Raw genomic sequence first — 25,424 nt, forward strand, 5'->3', positions numbered from 1 at the left:
GAGGTAACCATCAGCGTTGGTGCGAGAGTGGGAGAGGACGAGAAAGATATCGTCAGTAGATGCTATTACTCACGCGTCAGCCACCTCAATCCAGATTATAGGGGACCGATAGCCCGCCTTCTCAAATTGCCAACCACTCAAAGGGGAGCTCTCCGCTGAGTGATGCATTAATTCTGCTGCCACGGTAACCAACGGGGTGAATGCCCTCAGAAAAAGTAGCACAGGGGGGCCTGCATCAGTCTGCAGGGCTCTCTTCAACACAGTCTGCTAACTGTCTAATTTCATCACCTCATCTTTGGTCACTGTCTATCCTATCTTTCCCCCTTCCTTTCTCATTCAATTTCCTTCCTTTTCCTCTGATATTTCCTTGTTTGTCCATCCTTTTAAAGGGATGGTTTAGTTTTGATTGAGATGGCCAGCTTCAGGTTTTCAACTTTCTTGTGTGAGAGATAATGAGAAACTTCTTATGTAATATGAAAGAGTGTACAATTCTAAGAGGAATTATGAAAGAGCATACAATTCTAAGAGGAATTCAAAGTTTATTTGATGAAAATCGGCTTTGAAATGGCTGAGATATCCAAAACAAAGCAATCCTTATAAAAGATGGGACTCAGCTTTTAAAAGAATCGCTTTGTTTTCCTGTAGTTTTGGATATCTCAACCATTTCAAAACCAGTTTTCATCAAATAAACTTTGAATTTCTCTTAGAGTTGCCTGCTCTTTAATATTTCATAAGTGGTTTTGTAATCCTGCAAAATGCAAGGAGCAGAATTCCCACCTCAACCAAAACTATACTGTCCCTTTAATCTCATTCCATCTGAATATCAGTGTAGCTCTCTCCCTTTCTTTTCATCTGTTGATTCTTCTTGATTATTTTCCTTTTATGAACATTTTCCAGTTTGCCTATTCTTTTATCATTCCTTCCTTCCCATTTCTGCCTGATTTACCCTTTTCAGCATCCCATGTTTGGAGTTCAAAGATTGTCCTTTACGACTTTATGCCGTTTACACTTGATATGACTTGTTGTTATGACACAAAAACAAAGAAAAAAGTACAAGATGCACTGAAAGGACACAAATGCATGATATTCATCATGGCAATATGGAAGATGGAAACTAAAAGAGATGTAAAGACATAGTGAGAGATCTAAGGTAGAGATAGAGATAGAGATAGAGATAGAGATAGAGATAGAGATAGAGATAGAGATAGAGATAGATAGTGGGAGAGTTTGGGAATATATGAGAGGGGGTAGAGAGAGTGAGTTGGAGAGAAATAATTTAGTGGATGAAAATCCTTTTCAATTTTAAGTAGGTAGATACAAAAAAGGACAAGTACAGAAAGTGAAGAGATAGAATGTGTGTGTGCCTTTGTAATATTGAAAATACATCGAGGTCCTCCTCTTCAAGGTTTCCTCCTCTTGTCCTTTCACTTTCTTTGGTCTGGTCTGGGAGACCCATTATCAGTGTTCTTGGTAACCATGGTAATAGTAAATGCCATGGCTTGAAGTGGTGGAGGTCTAATTTTTAGCATTGTAATATCTTGAAAACGGTGCGGAGAAAGTGAAAATGAAATTAGAACCGTTGGAGTTCAAGAAGGATGTGTGTACACCTGCAAAGTCTCAATATTTTATTACCCTGGACATACATATGCCACAGTGACAGACTAAGGACTGTGCCATGGTTTAAGTGGCCTGATGTCAAGTTGTTTGTTAATTGTGTCCTCAAAAGTATCATGTATTGCTTTTATTTTTGGATATGAAAGCAATGTGTCAATCATGCATACATGTTTTGCTTTTATTTTTTTATAAGAAAGTAATACGCATGTCAAATCATGCATTTAAGTTCTTGTCTTCCTATTTTTATACGCTTTGCTTTAATTTTCCAATGCATTGTTTTATGGGGGCTGAAACTGCATATGTTTGTGGGCCTCCATCCTGTAGGGTACCAACAGCATCTTTTCAGTGAAAAGTTTGTGTATTTGCAGAATTGGATCTGACAAATACATATGTGTATCCATATCCATTTACAGACTATTAACTAGGAATCAAGCGAACTCTTTCCAAGTGAGAATGAAATGTCTATATGTATGTCGGCATAAGTTGTTGTGTTGGGAGTAATCAAGATGACTACTGAGTCACAGTCAGTTTGCTCAAATCTGTATAAAAGACTCTTGGGAGAGGGGGAATTTATTTATACCAGATGTATATATATATATATATATATATATATATATATATATTTATTTTTTTTTTTTTCAATTGTGCTCATCATAAAGCATCTAGAATCAGACATAACTCTTGGCAGCATCCTGCTGTGACTGTGGTATTCATCACAACATCTTTCATCTTAAGTTATTTCTACTACATATGTTTCTATCTCAGTGACTATTCTTTCCTGCTTAAAATGCTATATATACACACATGTAGAAATCTTTTTCATCATCCTCCTTTAACAATGGAAGACCAGGTATTGCAGCTGAATATGGGCTATCCAGCCATCTTCTCAGATGGAAATGAAACAAACAGACACACACTGGACACATGTGAACACACTCTTTCCATTGTCAACCTTTGATATTAAAGCACGATTGCTATCTCATCCTCACCCACCCCCTTCCTGCCTATGTACCCTACATCGAACATAGATCAAAACACACACGACACACACCCACAGAACAAATACAATTGGTACACTTTACACACACTTGTGTATGTACTTCCCAAACACTGCCTTCCTTTTGATACATTATACTTGCACCCCTCTCCCTGCCTCCACCCTCCACCTACCACCTGCTCAACCCGTTCCCTTTCACTCTACATAAACCATCATTTCAAACTTACCTTAAGACTCACACACACAAACCTTCACACCCGTTTTTGTCACCGTCCGCGTCCTCCCCAATCCTTCCCTCCCATCTTCATAAAGTTCCTGGGGCTCCTCTGTAGCTCCTTTCTCACACACACTCACACACACACACCACATAGACCGCAGTCTTGCCATGATGTAAATGGATTTGCTCCTCCACGACATCAGGATGCATACATACACACAATTCTGCACCTGTAGCATTGTAAGTAGGACGCTACAGATGGATCATTATCACTTTACGCGATGGCCGTCGGTGTCGGTTTGAAAGGGCCTTCAATCTAATCAAATTTGTGTTTGCCGTCACCTCGTGGTTAACTTGGGGTGCAGTGTCGAAGCCCCTTTATATCTTGTTACCGTTGCAGGGAAATCTTGAGGAGATGTAGAATCACTGCAACTAAAAATCAAATCAGAGCAAGCAAACATGCTTATGTCCTAATCATACACATCCAGCTCAACTATCAACTGGAGAAATAAATACAAAGCAAGCATTGATTTTATAACTTGACAGAGAATGAAAGAAACAACAGTTCCATGTTTAAAAACACATTGTGTGTCCATGCTTGCAGATGCGATATGCTACCATTAAATCTCTTCGTGAATACATGTCTGTTTTGCGCCACCCTGTAAAGCTTTACAGGGACATCGAGAATTCCTCCTTGCTCCACTTGTGTGCGCATTGATTTGCATTCTGCCAGCGAAGCAAATTGCTGATGAAGCATCCTCTGGACCACTCCTCCCTCCAGGTACGAGATGAAATACCGGTGCCTGGAAACTGCGTGTAGAAATGTGTCCAATTCCTGAAACCCTAGAGGCCCCCCCCCCCCCCCCAAAAAAAAAAAGAATCATGACTTTTGCATTCATTACGAGCATCGCTGCATGGATTTTTTTAAATTTAAAAAAAAGAAAAGAGAGAGATGTAAGTGAGAAGAATGTCAAGCGAAGTGATAAAATGTCATCTGGAGTTTGGCAACTATATCTTTAGGGGTATCGCTGGTAATGTTTTATTCAGATGATGTAGTGCCGAAGACACAGTCTGCTTCGGGTCTGCCGAGAAATCGTACCGTGTTTCTCCCAGATGGTGTGTTTTGGGAGTTTACTGTCAGCGTTTGGTGTGTCTTTGATGTATGCCCATGGTCAAGATATGACCTCTGAGTGACGTGTATGAAATGTACAAAGAAGTTTCTGGCATGAAAAATTCATGTCTTTGTTTTTTTTTTTCCCCCCGATTCTCTTTCTGCCATCTGCAGGAATGGTGTGAAAACCTGTTGAAGCTGGCCTATCATCGGTCTTCCCAAAACCCATCTCTCGCCAAGCTTCTCGAGAAAATGTAAGTTTACTGAGCTGCCCTCACCATCAGTTTACCCTTCAAAGTGGTCGCATTAAAACAAAGAAGCATTTATTGCTCTGAAAGGTCAAATTTAACCCCCCAAAACATATCCTGTAGATACAGTGGATGCAAGAATATACATCCATATAATTGTAAAGTTTGACCAAAATGTATAAGTAAATATTTTTCTAAAGTTTGGTTTAATCCATGTCACTGGGTCACTGGATGGGAAGGCTATAACAATTTGTGATGTCATAATACGACAACAACCTAATGGAAGCTTAAAGAGAATTCCACACAAATATTGTCTCTCTAGCATAATGAAAAAAAAAAACACGATTTACTATTTTAAGAATGCATTATTTTTATCATTTTTTTGTCAATATCATTATTGTTATTCTTATTTTCCCTCCTCTTCTTCTTCTTCTTCTTTTTACTATTGTTATAATTCAAATGTTGAACACCTCGACAGCGTACAGGGAAGTAAGGCATAATACAAACATTGCAATTGTCATGGAAATGTATTGATTTTTTTTTAATTCTTAAGTAACATTTTCTGAAGCAGGGCAAGAAACCTTTCTTCAAGGGCCACCTCATTACTGTGATGATAGGTGCTGTTGCATGGAACACATACTGCTGCCCTCAGCACATTTTTGATGAAGCTATTTGCACCGTGATAACAATCAATGTAATTAGCTAATTACTGACAAGCTCATGGTAATCAGATACTTCCTTACAATGGTCCCCGCAGCACTATCCCACTTGTTCCAAGCGATCACGATCTATTCGGCTGTAAGTTCAATTATGTGGATGATTTACCTCAATATCGGCATTCATCAGAAAAAGGTTAACAGTAATTGCTGCCACGTCAGCCTTATACATGAAGAGCTAATGGAATACACTGCTGCATGGCAATCTAGAATGGCTCTGTGCTCAGTGCAAAACATGTTACTACCTGATGATGTGGCCTCAGATGTTTTTATGTTGTGTCAGAGACCGAAGTTATGTATTTGAGGTCACAGATATTTTAGGCCTTCCCATTATGGTTAGATTGGTGTGAAGTCAGCATGTGGTTCCAACATAACCTAGGTGTGAAAATGCAGCTCAAAACCAGTGACTGTTGAAGCAGGGTGGGGGGAGGGGAATCCACAAAATTCTTTTGATAATCTCAGAATGTTTGAATCTTTTCCTAGTTTTGGGTAAGAAGGTCTCAGATATCACTTCACTTCTGCTGATAAAATATGTTCCATATGCATTATTATGACTATATAGCATATCTACTGTGTTCTTAATTCAGTCAGGGTCATGCCCTTTTCAATATTTGCAAATTGGGGTTTCTGCTATTAAAGGTGCAGTGTTGGTCAGCTAAAGTATATATCGAAAAAATTTTTCTCCACTGTGAGCATTCAGTTAAAATCTTGCATTGAACAAGAATATCTTGTATGATATTACTACATTTGCGTTCAGTTACTACTCTCTCTTGAAATATCTCGAAGTATCAAACACTTCTTCTTGTACTGTTCTCCATTTCTTTATGGGGGGGGGGCAGGATTTTGTTTGAGGGTGAGATTGAATTAGGTGTGTACCGTTTAATTTGTCAGTGAGGATGGTAGACCACTGTAGAATACAAGACCATGTAGCGAGCTTGTGAACAGCAGGAAAACATGTAAAGCATGAAATTTGAATAAGCACACAATTTTGTCTGCTGTTTTAGAGATTTTAGCCTCTGCAGTGTCCTTCAAAGCCATGGTTGAGCGTTTCATCATATGAACAAGTGAGGTAAAAAGAAGGAAGAGTTGTCTTTAGTGTTGCCAGTACGTCTTTATACATTCATTACAAAATATGTGTCTGCCATACGGAATGAATTGAAGAAATGTCAAAGAAGGAATTTTTCTCATGGCACGTCATAAAAGTTGCTTTGCGCTGTGTAAAGAGTCAACACTCATCATGCCAGATTACCCCTGTAGCAGCCATTAACCTTTGCACAGAACCAAAGGGTTTTGATTGCACTTTAAACTATCTGCTAAGGCAATTTAGTTATGCTCCTCCAGGGATGACCACAGGATATTCATGAAGCAAGAGAATGAGCAGAAGAGTTAAAAGACTTTAAGTATTAGAGAAATGTGACTACAGTGTATATCCTAAAAAGCTGATTTAAGCAGCTTATTGAGCTTAAGTAATTACACCCACCCACACACCCACACACACACCCTCACACACACCCTCACACACACACACACATACACAAATGCACACATGCACATAAGTATATGTATAGATGTCTGATTAATGTACACACACTCAGATATGATAAAATATGTTTCATTTGTGAGTGCCGAATTGTTCAGCCCGTGATAAAGAGCCTGATAAAGCTGCCCGATAAACTGGGTTGTTCAAATGCATAATTTGTTCGGCGGTGCCGGGCTAATGGCTAGTTGAACGATAAAGGCCAGATGCGCAGATACGATGGATAGGTGATCGAGGGCTCCTCTCCGACGTGTTTCGCGAGGAGGACGGCACGCAGTCGGCGCTGGCGAGATCTTATCGAATGTTAGCGCTGCGAGATAACCCGATTGTCTGGTGGTTGCTCAATTATTGGAGGCAGCTCTCCGTGAGAGGATCCTACGATTAAAACCTCTCCAGATGGAAAGGGAGTTGAGGGAATAAAGTGCTAGCAATGTTATAGCAGTGTCACATGCAGAAAAAAAAGTCATCTCACAAAATATTTGTAATAAAATAAGCTAAACAGAAGCAACAGATGACCTATAAAATATTCTTAAATTGCATATATACATGTATATAGGAACATTTGAGTTTTTCTAAATTGTATCCTATGGGCAATTTGACAGCAGACTGCTTAGAGCTGCATTCTTTTGACTGTTTGCTTCAAGAGACCAATAATTTCAAGAAGTATGTTACTTCTTCCATGCAGAAGGATATGTTTGAGTGCAAAGTCCATGACTCTGTGTTGGACTGAAATTTACAAAGATATGTGTCTTCTGAAAAACAAAGTGCCTCAAGTAATATTACAATCAGTAACTTAGCCAAGATATCTTATCAAGAGGTGGGAGTATGTGACAAAATCCTGGAATTAAAAGGATCCAACATAGATAACTCCTCTCTCTTGACATTCTGATGTTTTACTATACTTCCTTTCAACTTATCTTTTGTCTGAACTAATATTTTGGCATGAATTCCTTCATCTATAGTACAGTAGTTACATGTGGGGACTGTAAGCAGAATATACATACAAATACATGCAAGATATACTGACTAATGAATGTGGCAGCAAGTGGTAGCCAACCTCTCACATGCCAATTGTCATCCAGTGGTGAAATATTCTGAGTGGAAGATTGGCAGTGTATGGCTTAAAGGCTGAAGGAATCAATTTGTTTGTGTATCGTGAAAAGTTGACATAGTGTAAACAGCTCCCTGGCTACACATGGCATGGGTTGTTCATATGCTGGTGTAATCTCATTATGGTATCAAGCACTGGTCTCTCATCATAATTCATTGTCAAAGTTCAAAGTCTGCTGGGTTTGTACCAATCTATTTTGAAGACTTTCAGAATATATAATGATTTTATAACTGTTTGAGGACATTTTATATTCACATATGCAAGGAAGGTTGTGAGGGTAGAGAAATCTCACACGCTTATGTGGCCACTTCTCCAAAATCAAAATTGAATAACAACTCATTTTGTGTCCCCCCTTCCCCCCCCCCCCCCCCCCGTGAGATAATGGATGGATTCCTCTTCATTCTCCTGAAGGCTGTGATTCAGAATGAATTCTAATCAAAACTTCAAATTGATGTAATATCATGATAACGTCATATAAATATGGCCTCTTATGACAAACTGATCAAGCTACAAGCCGTTAACTGAGCTTATCAACTTTTTGGCTCTTGAAAAGTTTCTGGAAGAATATTTCATACAATACACTACAGAGTAAATAAGAAAGGAGTTGATTTTTTCCCCAGGGGGTCCAGCATTGGCACCCATGTAAAAGAGAGCTATGATTGCATACACCTGACATGCCCCTCCCTTTCCTAGTCAACCCCAACCCCTTGGAAAGAGGGGTGGGGGAGAGGACTTATAGCCATACTCTGTCCATATGGGTGACTTGTTTAAAAGAGATATGATGCTCAGACAAAGATTCATTACGAGGAATCTCTGAAAAACAACCTGATTTTGTTTCCATGGAGATGCACCGATATATTCTTTAGTTTTGTTATCCAGGATGAAGGTAATGCATACCGGAACTCTGTCTAATATCGGCCAGACTTACGGAAGAGGAATTCAACAAATGAATATAAAATGAATTCCATGTATTGAATATACCAAAAGTGGATGTACATACATTGTATAAGATTCTCTAGTGTGCTTGCAGAATATGTTCTTCCTTTCTAGGAAATTGTATGCATGCATAGAATATTCATAATATTTATAGTCTTTATGTGAAGTAATACAGTGCCACCTCTGAATGTAGAGGAGTAAAACCCTTGCTCTTTTATTTTTTGTGTGCATGCAAACTCTTTAAATGGCAAATAAAAACAGTTACCCACTATAATGAGATATATAGTAACTCAAAACTGTACCATGAAATCATATTTTTGGGCTTTGACTTGCATTTGATGGTACTCTCAGTTATATAAACAGAAAAGAAATATAAGCTCACTGTACTACCTTTTCATTCCCTGGTGTTACAGTTTCAGATCTAGTTAGTTTATTGTTATGAAATACATTCAAATAGATATTTGATATCTGACATATGCGTCTTTCCAAAGGCTGAGTAAAGAATGCTGTGCCTAAAGGTAATTTGCCATGCAGTTGGTGTTCCAATGTCTGTATAATTTCATATGTGCATATTTTGCTTGCATTCTTGTCAGGGTGAACTGTGTTGTGCACACCGACTGATTCCTCGAAAATGTGCTTTCTGATTCAAATATTCCCCCGAAGAAGAGAAAAAAGCATGAGATAAAAAAGGGGCGTTAACATACAATGGCGAAAGAGTGCCGCAACTAGATCATGAGTCATACTCGGATTTTGAAATGCAGACAGCGAAATCGACTCGGGGTAATACATGGATATTCAAATTGGCATAACATAGGTAGCCCCAAGAACAAGGATTTCCCCTGTGCAATGTTAATGCCAAATGTGTTTAGGTCGTGAAACCCTCTGAAATTGTCTTGAACAGATGCTCTCATACACCTTTATTTAAGTGATTTTAGGTAACAGACTCATTTTCTGTGGGGACACAATTCTTTGTTAGTACTGGACGTGAAGACATTTGTGTGAAATTTCCTTTGATCAATAGCCTAATGAGAAAGTACAAAGTACAAAGGTGAGGAAAAAAAAAAATCCACCCCCAAATAAGATGATGACTTAGACCCGTTTACAGTGCGAGGCTCGGCCGTGGCCGAGCCGCGGCCGAGCCCAGCCCCGCTTCAGTGTAAACGCGCAAAAGGCCAAATGCGAGGCCAAAATTGGCCTCGCATTTGGCCTCGCTCTGGAGGTGGTCTCGGCCGCGGCCGAGCCGCGGCCGAGCCGCGGCCGAGCCCTGCCTCTTCTTGGTGTAAACGCAAACTGGGCCAAATGCGCGGCCAATTGCGCGGCCAATTTTAGTCTGGCTTCCAAACCCTCTGCCTGTATCTTTCGCTATTCAGGATATTAACCCCCTCAACGTCGAAAACTAGTATAGTTTAAGGTGGTTTTGTCCTGCAAAGGATTTTTCCTCGGCAAAGGCCTTTGCCCGAATGGCGACTTCGTCGCCACGGAATTCATTTGGCAAAGGGTCTGAAAACCAGACAATACCAAATTGCGTTTGTTTACAAGCAGAGCGCCACTACGACAAAATATTGAAAGGTTTGAATCAAAAGCGCGGCCGAGCCCAGCAGTGTAAACGGACAAAATTGCGAGGCTCGGCCGCGCAATTGAGGCCGGACTCGGCCACGGCCGAGCCGCGGCTGAGCCCGGCCCTGCACTGTAAACGGGGTCTAGTACAGGAAAATTATCGTAATGTGTTTGCAAATAACGCGCATTTGAGAGTCAGACTTTGTCAATTTCTCACGGCAGTATTTTAAGAGCTGATTCATGACCTCTGTTGGTAGATTTGAGTGCCTAGCTGCTGTGCAAACATACAGTGCTTTTTTTCTCTTCTTTCAGCATGTTAGGTGTGTTTGTTTTTTTATGAGACACCATAGGTGCTACTTTTTTGAAGAAGTATCAGTTAGAATATCACCGGAATTTTATGTCAGTTTAGAAGGGTAAGGGAGGAAGCATGCTGCATCTGAAGTCGAGCTTGGTTCCTGTCATGAGAGACAGAAATCAGAGGGGTACAGCTTAAGTGCCATTGCTATCGACTGAAGAGGAAATGAGGATGGTGGCGGTGTTGGTGGTGGGGTGGGGTGGGGGGGGGGGGGATGGCGTCAGGACGGGAGTGATGCGGATGAGAAATGAAAACAGACATGGTGATATTGATGATGCGTGCAAACAACAACAGAGGCTGTCAGATAGCATCGGCCGCGGGCAGCCTTTACAGGTAAATGACAGCGCTCACAGGCATCAATAGAGGGAGTGGGAATGGTATCCAGGCGATAAAGGCTCCTATGAAAGCAACCGCATGTAAATCAAGGGCAACGAGAGAGAGAGAGAGAAAAGAGATGAGAGAAAGAGATTGAGAGACAGACAAACAGTCAAACAGACAGACAGACAGGAGAAGGGGAAAGAGGGAAGAGAGATTATGTAGCCACATGTGGGGTCAATTTATGCAATGTTGAATTGAAGAATTCAAATCAAAGGTATATTACTTGAATGTGAAGACCAGCATACTGAAAAACTAGAAACATTTACATCATACAACTATTGCAAATTGCCAGTGGCATTCAACGCATTGTGTAGTCAAAAACCTTTCATGTACATTGTATATTTTACTTTAATTGCAAATCTTGGCTCCCCATGAGTTTCATGCATGCAAAAATTTCCAGATTTACAGTAGAGTGACACCTTTGGTAGATGGAAGTTACACACAATTGATAAATCTCCAGGTTAGTAAAGCATATAGGTAACTTCTACCTCACAGACAAACTACGGAGGCTCTGCATAGTACTTTTATTCAGAATTTGCAAATGTAGTTGCTGTTGTATGATTTTACGTTTTTTGTTGGTAATACTTTATATTAGGGAGATGTAACTGGAGTGGCAGCTAAATATTTTCACTGACAGAGAATCTTACGTCAGACGTAACCGAACATGATATCAGTCCTACACATCCATCAGCGCGATACGGTACAGTCCTATGTTCAGATTTCAAGATAGGAGTAGGGTATGCTTGACCGATCGATGGCATTGTCTTACGTTGAAGTGTGATTTCAGTAACAACACTTTCTCCTTGACATTAAATTCAATTCTTTTAGGTGTAGATCGCCAAGGGAGAATCACAAAGTTTGATTAAGTGAAGCAAAATGCCAGAAGACTGCAAAAATGAATTTACAAATTGAATTAGGATAGACAAATTTTCAACAAAGACAATATATGCTTGCAAAAACAATGTCCTCTGTCTCTCTCTCTCCTTTGTCCTTGTGTAGAAGTTCCCTCGTTTCATTTCTTGGATTCAGGCAAGTGGAATTGTCTTTGTAAGTCATAGGCACAAGGGTAATAAAAACATTTCATTAGTCAGAATGGCTTCAGGCTCGCGGAGCTTCTTTGCGGCTAGATGTTGGTCAGAGTGTCGGTGGCTTCTCCACTGAAGTGGAGGTTGTGGCGGCCGGAAAGCAAGATGGCAGTAGTGTATGGATGTTGGCACAAAGCCAGCAGAACTCTTTAGTAGCACTTGCATTTCAAGAAGTAGAAATATCGGCGAAGGGGGGGGGGGGGGTGGGGGTAGGGGATAGATTCAAGAGAACTTCCACTAGTTTTACATCAACTCTTAAGAATACAGCAAAATCAAACAGCAAGGACAGCGAACTGTTCATTACAATCAGACAGATAAAAACAAGTTACATAAGCAAAATTTCACATGTTTACATTAATATTGGTATCTGTTACCATCAATGATACTAGAAATATATTGTCATTGCAACACAACTTTCTGTCTTCTTTGTTCATTAACCTTCACTCAATCTCCGTTATGTTTCCGAAAGAAATGTTATGAATCTTATTGATTATTATTTGCTTTAATAAGGGTATTGTATCAGCTAAAGCCTTTTATTGCAAAGTGAAGAGTTACAATGATATTTTTGTGAAAACAGCAAAATTTTTCTTCTGTATAGCAAAGGGAGGGTTTTGAGTGTGCCGTTGTAGTGATTTGATGGTTTAATGAAGTTTGCAGTAGTGTGATTGAGACCATAGTTTGTGTCATTGGTATATTCTGCACACATGGATGATACGTTCACATCATGGTTAGATTTCAGCATGTGGGACCCAACTGCTGCACAAGCTCAAAGTTTGTGCAGGACTTGGAACATGAGAATGTGATTAGTGAGATGGGTCAGATCCAGAGTGGGGAAAAACTTTGAAATCTACTCTCTATTAGTGCTCTCAATTTCTTTCCCTGTAATTAGAGGCTACAACTCTTGAAAGTCAGTTATGTAAGTCCACAGCTAATATATTTTCTCAAAGGATGTGAGGAAGAAAATAGGACAGACATTGAGCAAGTTATGGTTTGCTGTGTGTCCTTATTCACTTCATACTGCCATGGTAAGTTGAAATTTCGTGACATTGTTTTGGATTAAATGTACTTCTCACACCTGTGTTTGGAAGAAAGTGTTGTTTAGTTCAGTATAACACATTTTGACATCGACATTGTTTTTTTTTTCTCTTTCTTTTTGCCATTTCTCCACAGATACACCAAGATCACGATCATGGTGAACAGAAATGGGCACATTCCTGTCAAGAAGTAAGTCTGCTGTCTATGTTAATGCTCTCAAGGTCATTGCACTCTTAAGCTCTGTCCTCTCTTTCTTATCTTAACTGGCAAATGTGAAAAGCTATAGAAGAGAACAGCACATTATAGCACATCGCGACTGAGCTGCACGATATTCTTTTATTTGGGGGGGGGGGGGGTGAGGTGCCATAGAGGAAAAAAAGTCTTCAATGATTTTGTTATTAAGGCATACAGAAGTCTTTACTTACAATGAGGCAAAATGCTGCCTGTCTTTCTCACTTCGTATTTTCTTGCTTAATAGTGGCGTCTCCCCGCTTTCTTTTTACATTAAAGAAAAAAAAAACCCATGTTATTCAACTGTCCCTGTGATTGTGTTTGTATGCACATGTGTCCAGCTTTCTCTAGTATGTGTGTGAACAAGTGCAAACATACACACTTATACAAACTCATGCAAACATCAGATGAGACGCTGGTTTGCCACTATTAGCCAGAGGTGACTGAGGAGAGATTCCCGCTGATGGCTAGAAGCCATTAAGTGTTTTGATAAGAGATATCGTATGTAATACAACCTTCTATTGGCCTGCCCATGTGAGTGAATGAACTACTCTGAGCATTGTCTTGCAGACGTGTCTGTTTCACTGAATTCCCATTGTTCTTTCCATTTTACCTGTGTTGGCAGAATATTATGTAATATTGAAAGTGATTGAGAAGAGAAATGTGATATTCTATCTAGATCTGAAGAACTTATATGCTTTGTTTTTTTTTAATAAAATGCTCATAATATATCATTACATCAGAGCTTTTATTATTTTTGCATCACATTTCTTCTCTGCTATTCTGCCGAGTCTCGTAATCTTCTTGAGTTTGACAAGTGGAAAAGAACTAGATTACAAGTGTTTGTCTTGTGTTAACAGGAGCGCATCTCAAACCTTTAACTGCAAGTCTAAATGACTTCAGTCCCATAGGTAAAAATTTTTGTTTCTATAGCAAGTCATTCTCATCTTGTATTTATCTGTTAGTATTCTTATTATTTCATCAGTATTGTGATTTGCCTGCAGCTGTGTTGTGTGGCAATTAAACAAACAGACACACACAAAAAAAGGCTTTCTGATTGCTATCCCCTCATCTATCTGCTTCCTTCTCTGGCAGCATCCTGAAGATGTTCTCGTCCAGCACGTCGGACAAGAAGAGAGTAGAGACGGCTCTGCAGGTAGCCGGAGTCCACAGTGGAAAGGTAAGCAGTGCAGGTGTCTCTCCTAACCCCTTGGCTGCGTCGAGTGCTAATTGGCACAGAAAACCTCATAGCATTGTATACACTGTACAAAGTCCCTGGAACAGAGAGGGTTATCCCTTTGGCCCAAATTCACGAAGGTGGTACAAATGAAACCATGGTTTAAACCATGGAGCGCCAAGTGTCGCATGGAATATTTCGTTACGAAATCAGTCATTTCGTCGATGAAATAATGATTTTGTAACGAAATGACAACATTTTTTAACTAAACTAACATTTCGTCCATGAAATGATCATTTCGTCAACGAAACGGTCATTTTGTCGATGAAATGACCAATTTCGTAACGAAATATTCCGTGCGACACTTGGCGCTCCATGGTTTTTGTCCATGGTTTAAACCATGGTTTCATTTGTACCACCTTCGTGAATTTGGGCCTTTGTGTGTGCTTCGAGTGCCAATGGCACAGAAAACCCAATAGCGCTGTATACACTGTCCAATGTCCCTGGTATGGAAAGGGTTTCAAGAACAGGCTTTGGCCAGTTGCCTTTGAGATAAAAGATTTACACTTCGTGTCAGACATGTGGCAGTGATTGTAATCTCTTTTCCCATAGACCTTGATGGTTTGGAGGTAATGGCATTTTCTGGCTGTTTCCAGGTAGTGTAACCTCCAGCCATTTTCTCTTTTTATAAATTCTAGGACAAGCTGATGGTCAGAATACTGCATCATTGAGGAAGTTTGTATAATAGGCCTACAAAATGGACAAATTGATTGCATTTTGGAATACATCCACATATACCTCTTGATTAATACATCTGTATGTGTCTGTGTATTACATACACATATATTGCTTCCAAAAGGTGCTAAATCCATTGAAAAATGATGGATTTAGCGCTATGCACACAGACACTCACGCATGCTGACACACACACATATTCAATTCGTTTATTCATCTCAATCATCATAAAAACAAATACATTGTGAGATCAACATAGCAAAAAGAAAAAGAAATATTGATGAGGAGAACGGGGACTACAAAAAGCGATAGCTTGAAATGGCGTAAAGCCCCCAGATTACAATGGTAAATAGAATGCATGTACATGTACATGACGAAGTGAACAGAATTTTTAAATGAAGTAAAATAATGAACTGCTTGAAATTATACATAAAACACAGGAAATACTATACATTGTAATGGAAAAAATAAATAAATAAGGAGGTCTTAGTCCAGTGAAGTACGACGCCTCCTCCTCCTCCCCCCCCCCCCCCCCCCCCCCATTGTGAATGTAGCCACACATATATGTGTTGTGTAGGTGTATGTGAGTACGAGGCCTGCATCCACTGTCTGGAAATGTTAAATGCATGTAAAGTCACTTCTTATCTGACTCTAGAATAGCATAAACCGTGTGTATCTACATTCAGACACAGTGAGGGAGAGAGAGAAAAAAAAAAAAGGAGGGAGAGAGTAACCTATTTTACAAAGGTTAGAGCCCTAGTATAGAAAATCAATAAAAATGCTACAGTTGTTCGTAATTCAAAATTATTAAATGGCTTTTTAGGTTTGAAAGCAGCAAAAGGATGATGTCTCAGCTATCTGAATGACATGTCCAGCATTGTTTGTTGAAGAAAATGGTAAGGGCTGGGAGAATTTTGCATAATATTGCTTCATATACCACTTGAGAACAATACCTCTCTTTCTAGTCTATTATTCTGAGCGCTACGATTTTATTCCACTTACGTGCTCCGTAAAAGATATTCTGATAAACAGAAAATGTCCATTATGCTGCCATTGTTTGGAAAATGTGATAATGTCATGGATTGCTGAAGAATAAACAAATCAAAGCATTCTCATTCAACTGTGGATATACAGAATGTATTCGTTTATGGAAATATAAGACCAGCAGATGTAGCGAGATGGAGGTGTTATTTGTGGATGAGATCACTGGCCCGTCCGACTGTGACTGTGAGGACGGGATGAGCCCTTTTGGGGCTTTGTGGGGACGCCACGTGGAAGAAATCAACATTTTTCACGCTTGGCACGTTCTCACACATGGGTTGTCACCACTTCTGATATGAATGATCCCATCCATCGTTTGTTGGAGTAGCCTCGGCTTTTGCCCCATTCGCACGTGAGATATAAGGGACACTTTAAATTTGTCTACAGTTTAGTTGTTCCACTCACACCAAACACCACCTGAACGCCACGAGATGTTTATAGTAATTGATGGAGAAGCGGTATTCAAGGGGTTAAGGTTAATTGAAGTTATATTCCCTGTAATGATTATTTCAGTAGTAATTAATTGATAACAGTCCAGTTGTTTTTAGCATTGAGCACATGTTCACACAATTTGAGTTCAAGTCTGTGGTAAAAGATGGGATTTAGGATCTTTGGTTTGGCTAAAGAATTTGGTGAAGTATTAGTCATTTAAACATTTGGTACAATTTCAAGTGAAATCAGGCTCAAGAACAGGGGTTTGAATATTAGACAGGAGATTAGATTTGTTTAGAAATTTGTCGTCGAAGCAAGTTAATCTTTTGCCTGGAGGACACGTCTTCCTGTCATGCATCTTCGTAGAGATTTTTTGCTGCCACACTCATCACGATCACTTGAGAGGGGTGATGTTAGCGTTTCAGGTCAACCAGAAGTAGCTGCAGTGTGAGAACTGGAGAATTCCAGAACTGGTGGTAGGCCACTTGAAGTCGAATGTCGTAGCCACACCGCGAAGTCCGCTCCCCCTTTGCCGAGGCGGGACGAGTGCGGCAAACGTAAAGACAAATGAAGCGTACCGCCAGAGCGGTCATCTGGATTACTTCTGGAGAGAGTGCTCATTTCTCACGAGTGGGGAAATGGGGTCCGAAGATAGCCAATAACACTTGGGGTTGGAGAGGGAGTGGGAATGGGGTGAGGGTTGGGGGAGGGGATGGGATGGGGATCGGATAGGGTAGAATTGTTGCTGGCATCCAGTTGAAGATGGAAGGAGGAGGAGAGGGAGGGTGACAGAGAAAGTCTCGGAGGAGAGAAAAAACGCAAGCAGATATATATGAAATGTGACTGATGATGGAGACCATGGGGGTAGAGATTAAGCGGGAGGGACAGTTTGACCCGGCTTTAAGTGGTTGTGTGTGTGTGTGTGTGTGTGTGTGTGTGTGGTGTGAGTGTTTGCCTGTGTGTTGGAAGAGAAAATTAGATGCAGTTAAGTGCTGCAGTTAAGGCTCTTCAATATAATTGCTTGCGGTTGCACACAGAATGAATGTCGGTGTATCTTGAGATGTTGAATAGTCTTATAAAACCACCAAATGCTACAATGTATAAACACCATACTGTCAATGAAGTCGGCACTTGATAGTACCATCTTGATGAAACTGGAAGGTTATTTTAGCCCAGTAAATGATTAAAACCAGAAAATATGTGAAGCACTCAGAGATAGGAACAGCAAAAGGCATCTTTATTTCTCATCCTAAAGGCATGAATTGATATCTTGATAACATTGCGTGTTAGGCCTTATGTCAAGTAGCATCTTTTTGTGAAAATTTGTGAGAAATGCACTTATGTACATGCAAATAATCTGAGTTCTATCAACATATAAGTACATTTAGTGTAATGGCAAAAACTGATTTTTGTGTCTTCATCATCTTTTGGTATTTGTGATTGAAGCTGCTGAACTACAAAGAAAATAATAACATATATTTGATCATTTTGTAATTTCTTCAAAAATATTTCTTGTGATGTAACAAGTGGAGTATCTCTATTTGATGACCTTGCTTATAAAAAAACCCATGAAAATGGCATATATCTCTTTTTGCATTCAAAGTCTTCATGTATGGAATCTGCCAAATTAGATGAGGCATCTGAAGCTTCAACAGAATCTTCAAACAGAATCTGTTTGCACAACCAGATAATTTTTTTGTGTTGTATAAAATATCTGCATTACGAAAAGGATGTTAACTCCATAGATGGGGCACCGTAATAGTGATATTCATTGTTGTTGGCAGCATACTGTGAAAAGCAACAGGTGCAATGCAGATGAAAGTAAAGTCATGTCTTTGTGATGGAGTGCTAGCGCACCAAGCTCCACCGTGAGGGGATGCTAAGCTGATCTGTTGGGAGCCAACAATTGATGCCCTTGTAGCTCCTGGCTTCCACACACAAATGAGTTATGGTGTCTTGTGATGGCCGCGATGTAATCGTATCTGTCCTAATGTAATACAGGGTAACATGCACCGTCTTGTTATGTGATATATGCCTGGATGAGATGTGTGTGTTGTGTGTGTGTGTTGTGTGGGTGGGTGGAGTGCTGCCCCAGATTTGTGTGCAGACTTGCAGTTATTGTTACTCCCAATGCGTGTTAAGTTGTTCTTTGACTTAGAGGCCCAGTCATTTTGCATTCATGGCCAGGATTATGCAAATCTCAAGTGAGCGACCATGTTTTTTTTTTTCTTTCTTTAAAATAATGCAACAGAATTGAAAAGATGGTACTATTGTCCTTCTTCTGAGGTCCGTGGTCAGATAAACTAAATCTTGACTTTTCAGAGGTGAAGCATCGTTATTGAGCTTGAAGTCTCACAAAAAACAGTAGGTTCTTTATAATCTTTATGATTATCAACATTACTTTTTAGCCATTACTTCTCCTTGAAGCCTAACATTTTCTTTTAACAGCTTTACCATCCATGGAATGGAATTGTTAAAAAATGTGGGTTATTATTGAAAGTAGGCTTGTGCGAATGTGGTATGAATCTTATAATTGCTTTTGACTTGAATACAGAAAATGAATATATGAAAATTGAGTCAATATCCATTATACACCATCAATCTAAGTAACTATTAGAGTTTACTGCGGAATGGGCAAGGTATATAAACAACTAGTTTCCCAATAAGTGTGTGGTTAAGAATGGGACCACTGGAGAGGTGGTAAAATTAGATGCTACCAAAATGATCGCTGGGAAGATGGGGTTTTGTAGAGGCAAGGATTGATTCCTTCTTCAAAAACTTTTTTAGGGAAGCTGGCAGGTGGTGTCATCTCACCAATCTTTTGATGCACTAGATGGTATCAGGAGGTTAAGATCTTCTCCCCATTCCAAAGCTTTCATAATGATAAGGACTGGTCTAGATGAATGACTCTTCCCCCTACCCTACCACCCCCCCCCCCCCCTCATTCCTCTCGGTCCATGCCGCTGATTCGTTTCCTTCCAGCTAATGGACTTATTCAACCAGTTAATTTACCCTCTTTCGTGATCTCTTAGAAGGCAATCAGGTGATTGTATCTCATTAAGAAGCCGGGGGGATTTGCAAGCCCCACTTGCCAAGTCAATGTAGCGTTTTCCTGTCATGGTTTTTTCTCCCCTCGGATGCGGATATTTCATCTCCTTAATGTTGTTTTCCTGGAGGGGGAAGAAGAGGTGAGAGTTCATATAGACTTTGTGGAGAAAATGTCGCTGAAAGCTCATGAGTCGAGACATGATATGAAATTACTTTTTGACTCATTTATGATTTCATTAGAAAAAAATCAGGAAAAACAAAAAGATGGTCTGTGATATGTGATGCTTGTTGTCGTGGTTACTAGTCTAAATATGTGCAAAAGTGTATGAATGTCACATATCAAGTGATTATATACTGTACGAGTGTAGATACTTCTTTCGAGACAAAACAAAGTTTATGAAGGGGAACAATCCAAAGAAGAAAGATCTGTGTGCAAAACGGGCAGTTGATCATGCGCAGTTTGTGTGAATCGCATGAGATGTTCTTTACATGAAACATAGCTGTTACATGTAGCAGTCAAAGGTGCACCCTATGATTGATTTCACTAAAAGTCTAGCTATTGTCAGCAAGTTTTGCAGAGATGATGAACAATGTGAGTCAGATCTAATGCATTCTCTTTGCGAGAAATAAAATAGTCTCCTAAATCTGTCACAAAATGTAGCCAGGGAGGCTAGCTAGTCTTTCACTTTGTAAAGTTTAACAAAGTTTGACACTTTTAAACAAGTTTACCTGTTGCTTGCCAGAATCCAATGTGCTATGTCTAAAGGCTATGAGGATTTTTTTTTTTAGTCAAAGAGGTGGCTATTGTTCACATGCCAAGAATGTATGTGATCTGTGAAACAGAGCGCAAAATGGGTTAGAGATTACTCGATCTTTGGAATCAGTTAGTGGAAAAAATATTTCAATACTGAGGTATGCAACCCTGTCTGCACTTGTGAAAGAACTGTTAACATATTACTGAGAGGTTACTGTACTTCACTTCTGAGATATCTATATACATATCACTGAAGTATACTACCTTTATGAAAATAAACCAGAATGTGAATTATATTTGGTATATATTCAGTAAAAGTATTCAATGAAAGATTTATGACTTGGTAAATGTAGCTGTTGTATAGCTAGAAAGATAGATAGATATAAACCAGATGAATATACAGAGCAATAGATAGAGAGAGAAAGGGAAGAGAGTGAGAGAGAGAGAGAGAGAGAAAGAAAGAGAGACAGACAGACAGACAGATATAGATGTATGCATAGGAGAAGTAGATTAAAAGGGGTAGAGAAGGAGAAAAAGGTGAGAGATGTGTGCAGAAAGAAAGAGAGAGAGAAAAAAAAAAAGATGAGAGACATGATACTGACAGAGACAAAGATGGAGAGATGGAGGGAGATATTACTATGTTTTCCCCAATCCAAACACACTTTATAATCACTTACGATCCTTTAATAGAATGTTCATATGTACGTATTTTGTGTTGTGCTTACAGTAGGGCCCCCTTGTAAATTAATTCTTTGACTGAAAGGGCTACCCTTTGAAAATAAAACAGAATAAATGAATATGAATGAATCATAGGTGATGAAGATAGCAACAAAATATCCACTGAATCCCTAAAATTAATATGAGATGGATGTAAGAACTTTCATCTACATTCTTTGTATGCTGAGTGCCATATTCACAAATCAATTCCGACCAGTGCTTTCCACTGCGTTATCTGATTAAGGTCCTGAGAATCTATGCACTCATGTTTGATAGAGCCCTCCCGAGATTTTATGCTGCGCGTTATTGTAAGTGATGAATTCATGACGACTTTGCAAAGTTTATCGCATCAGTGTTTCTTTATTTAGTCAGTAAATCAGCTTACTATATGCTGAGAGCCGTGACTGGAGCGTATCCATGGCAACTCCTCACTAATGCGGCGCCCTGCCTCTCCCTCAGGTTTGGCCACGCTGTTTGTATAGGCAATTCAGCATGTTTTTGTTAATAAAGGATATATGTGATGCCTTGTGTCGCCCCTTTGGATACAAGGTCTTCAAGGCCGGGAGAAGTGGGGAAGGTTTGAGGATGATATCGTCACCCGATTTTTGAAAGATGATAAACGCCCACCTGTACATTGTATAGAGAGATTGGTAGTGATTTATGAGGTGTGGATGATGCTATTGTTCACCTGTCCTAGATGTAAGGGAAAGGCAATATTGTGGTATACATGCCAATAAAAATGGTGAATATGGGCTGTATGGTTGTACATGTATGTGTGGTTTGACACTTTCAGTTCGAGCTTTGGCTGTGTGTAGGTCATCAACAGACTGATTATGTTATGATACTTCTTGAAGAATGTTCAATTGTGTTGTGTTTGAGAGATTGTTCTGGCATGATGGAATGGTACTCTCTAAAAAAATCGAGTAAAAATATTAACTCTTGAAGGAGTGAATACAAAAAGAGTGAATTTAGAGTGAAATTGGAGTGAATTTTGAGTGAAAATGTTCATTTTCACTCATTTTATAGTGACCTCAGGGATCACTCCAAAATCTTCGAGTGATCCCTGAGGTCACTTCAAAATGAGTGAAAATGAACATTTTCACTCAAAGTTCACACTATTTTCACTCTTTTTTGTATTCACTCCTTCAAGTGTGAATATTTTCACCCAATTTTCTTTTAGAGAGTAGATTGTAGTCTTTTTTTTTTTCTTCTGGTGATGTGCAATTTTCTGCAGTGACATCAGATAGACATTTATATATTTTCTTTCAGGACAAAGAGAAATTTAGGAGTCAAGATTAACATTACCTCATGCACTTTGCCATTGGATAAGTAATTTGCTTAGTGTGACTCAAATGTACCTGATTTGTTTACCAGTGAACAGGAATAAAATGACTGGATTGCAATTAACAGAATACTACACAACAGTGAACTTCATGCATTGGAAACTGTGTATACCATCAAACGAGATAAAAACTGCAATGCTGGACAGACAAACGTGGAGTGCCATTGTGGATCGAGAACACCACTCGAATTAACATAACATAACAACAGCATACCATCAAGGGGTACCCATTAATTACTAACATCCAGTCTTTGATATTTGATTCTTGTAAGCTTGTTGATGGCCAGTAGGCACTGTGATTGTATTGCCATGATATTCACAATTGGTGGCTGTTTGAATAATGATGCATAATGATGTATATGGCAAATGTTAATCAACAGGCATTAAAAACTAAGATATGAATTAGATGAGATGTGTATTGACATGATATCATTATCAAATTCATCATTAGTGTGTAGTATTGTATGTTGCCTGTCTCACGCAGTCATGGCGCCCTCATTAATACTCTTTGAAAATGGTAGGCCGCATTTCTTTCAAACAGAGTCAAGGAACACATTCCATGAAATAAGCATTTAGGTGATTACAAATGTATGCATATTTGGCAGACTTTGGACTTTGAAAATTTTGGGTCAAAGTCTTACTTTCGTATTCCTTGAGAATGCATTCTTTTTATCTTGTGGAGAGGTTTTTACCAATTTAATAGAATGCAAATCTGCGAAGTCTACATGATTCTGCAGGAGGCTTTGTGAAAAAATTGATATCTCTTCATGCCTTGACAAGAAAATATGAAAATCTTCCAGATTCTTCCAGATTCGGAAATTATTTTTGCCCACTGTAATGTCTGTTTACAAAATAACTCCAAAAGTTGTGACTGGATTTGAATGAAACTTGCAAGAAAAGTTGATAATGACACAAGGATCAGATAATTGAATTTTGGTAGTGATCTGTTAATTTTTGTGGATATTTGAAGGATTTTTAAATCTATTTTGCAGACAGGTCAGTAAACGTAGGAGTTCAAGCTGCGCGTATTTGAGGTTTGTATGCATATGTGCACTGCAGGGCATGCTTTGTTCAGGAGAGGTGCCGCACAGCTGGAAGGTGATGATGTAACAAAAGGCTTCTTTATTGGGAAACTGGGTGATTTTCAGCATGCATGTATGGGTTGAAATGAGCTGATTGACGGAGGTCTGTGCTCGTTGAGTGCTTTTCTAGCTGTGTGGAATTCATACATGTCATTCACATGCCATTCACGTTATATTTTCATCTGCTCTTTTCTTTTTGCTAGGATGACACCATTGATCCGAAGAGGTTTACCTTCGACGTTTTCTTCACATTCTACCTGCGCCTTGTGAACCAGAAGGAAGTGGACAAGCTGTTCCAAGAATTGTGAGAGCACTAAGATATAAAATTCCTGAGATCCCCACTGTTAAACATTTCAAAGGCTATGCATGAAATCTTAATGCATACATGAAATAATGTTTCATGTTTTGTTCTGCAATGCCCAGAAATCTTGTGAAGGTGAATGTTAAAGGGGCATTCCAGACGATTTTTAAAATTTCACATCATGTAGTATATAAATCAATAGCTCCATGTATAGATTCGCGGAATTTATTGTGGTCCTCGAGAGCAGAGAAATCAATAAATTCAAAATCTTAAACAAATTACACTGAACAGTGTTGATGACATCATAGCCTCACATATTTTAGAAATGTAGTAGTGTTATTCCATTACAATATCGCTTGCTCAACAAGTTCACCTGTGTAGAATCTATGCATGCCTTCTTCTTTTGTTCTGCTTCCTGGAGCCCCGACTCATGCATTCCAATGGTGAGGCTGCCATGCCATCATCCTTGTTCATTGCAATTTGTTATAAATTTTGAAAACATTCCCATTCCTCATCCCAAACACTATAAATTCTGCAACTCTGTACTCAGTTCAACTAATTTATAGTTGTTCAAATGTAAAAGTCTGAAAATCATGTGGAGGTCCCGTTTAATGATTCAGTGTAGAAAGATGCAGCAACAGCAAAGAGAGGAAAACCAGGCAGTAGATTGATGGACCTTTTATTTGTTAAATCAAACACCCACATGTAGTACTCTGATGATGTATTTGATTGGCTTCTGGGAATCTTAAGAAACTTAAAAGGGAAAAACAGGAAATGGTGGAGTACTAATGAGGGTGGATTCAAGTTGAATGATACCATTATCATGGAAAGGGGTAAGTGATTCAGTCATTGATTTTAAATGTAAGGTTTCCTTTAAGCAGTAATAACGACATCTTTTCATCTGACTTCTAATCACGTCAAAGAAGAAGAACAAGGAGTAATTGAAAGAAGCTGATTTTTTAGAAACGAACAAGGGTGAGTTTGCAATGCTATTAGTAAGGACATTAGCCTGGGTGGGGTTGCAACTACATGTAGATCAGGATGTTAAACAGAACTAGATTAAATAAGATGAAAAAAGAAATGGCAGTACTACTTCAGTTGTCATATCTGTGGAAGTTCCTTTAGCCTGCAGTACCACCCTTCATTCGCCATTATTACTTCCAGAATGGTTTCTTTACAGAAAGTATTTATCGCATAGTGGGATGAAACAAAATTGTTGTATTCCTCAGAATACTGAAGGTAATGGAGTGGAGTGAGGGTGTTTTTTTTTTTTTTTTTTTAATGGGGGGGGGGGGTTGTTTTAAGAATGACATTAATGAACATGACAGAAATGGGCCATGCAACAAATTTGTACAAATTGATGTGGAGTCTAGTGACACCAGTGGCAACTAAACATTAGTTTGATAGAGTCTGTCGCATCTTAAGGAACATGAGTTTATTCTATGGCCTCTGTTCGTGGAACCCTGCCAAGAAATTGGTGAATGTTGTTTTGTTCTTTAGGGCTCGGCGAGATCACAAATCTCTGACGTTAATGCATGCTTGATTAGGGCGAGCAATGGCTGGTTTCATGTGAACATCCAGAATCGCTGCCCGGCTTTGTACCCTCTCAAATAGCCGATAAATTACGGAGTGTCGGCCTGATAAGGAGCTCTCATGGGAATGTGACG

The 25,424-nt window shown here is 39.3% G+C and overlaps 1 protein-coding gene across 1 annotated transcript in view; it reads left to right on the forward strand.

Moving 5' to 3' along the window:
• Positions 1-25,424, forward strand: part of LOC140242735 (1-phosphatidylinositol 4,5-bisphosphate phosphodiesterase beta-3-like) — a 173,427-nt gene that overhangs the window by 67,603 nt on the left and 80,400 nt on the right. The window contains exons 6-9 of the mRNA XM_072322530.1: positions 4,114-4,193; positions 13,033-13,086; positions 14,224-14,308; positions 23,660-23,760. Of these exons, the coding sequence (XP_072178631.1) occupies positions 4,114-4,193; positions 13,033-13,086; positions 14,224-14,308; positions 23,660-23,760 (320 nt within the window). The remainder of the gene's footprint in view (positions 1-4,113; positions 4,194-13,032; positions 13,087-14,223; positions 14,309-23,659; positions 23,761-25,424) is intronic.

This window comes from Diadema setosum, chromosome 1, assembly GCF_964275005.1.
Source record: "Diadema setosum chromosome 1, eeDiaSeto1, whole genome shotgun sequence".
NCBI classification, from domain to species: domain Eukaryota; kingdom Metazoa; phylum Echinodermata; class Echinoidea; order Diadematoida; family Diadematidae; genus Diadema; species Diadema setosum.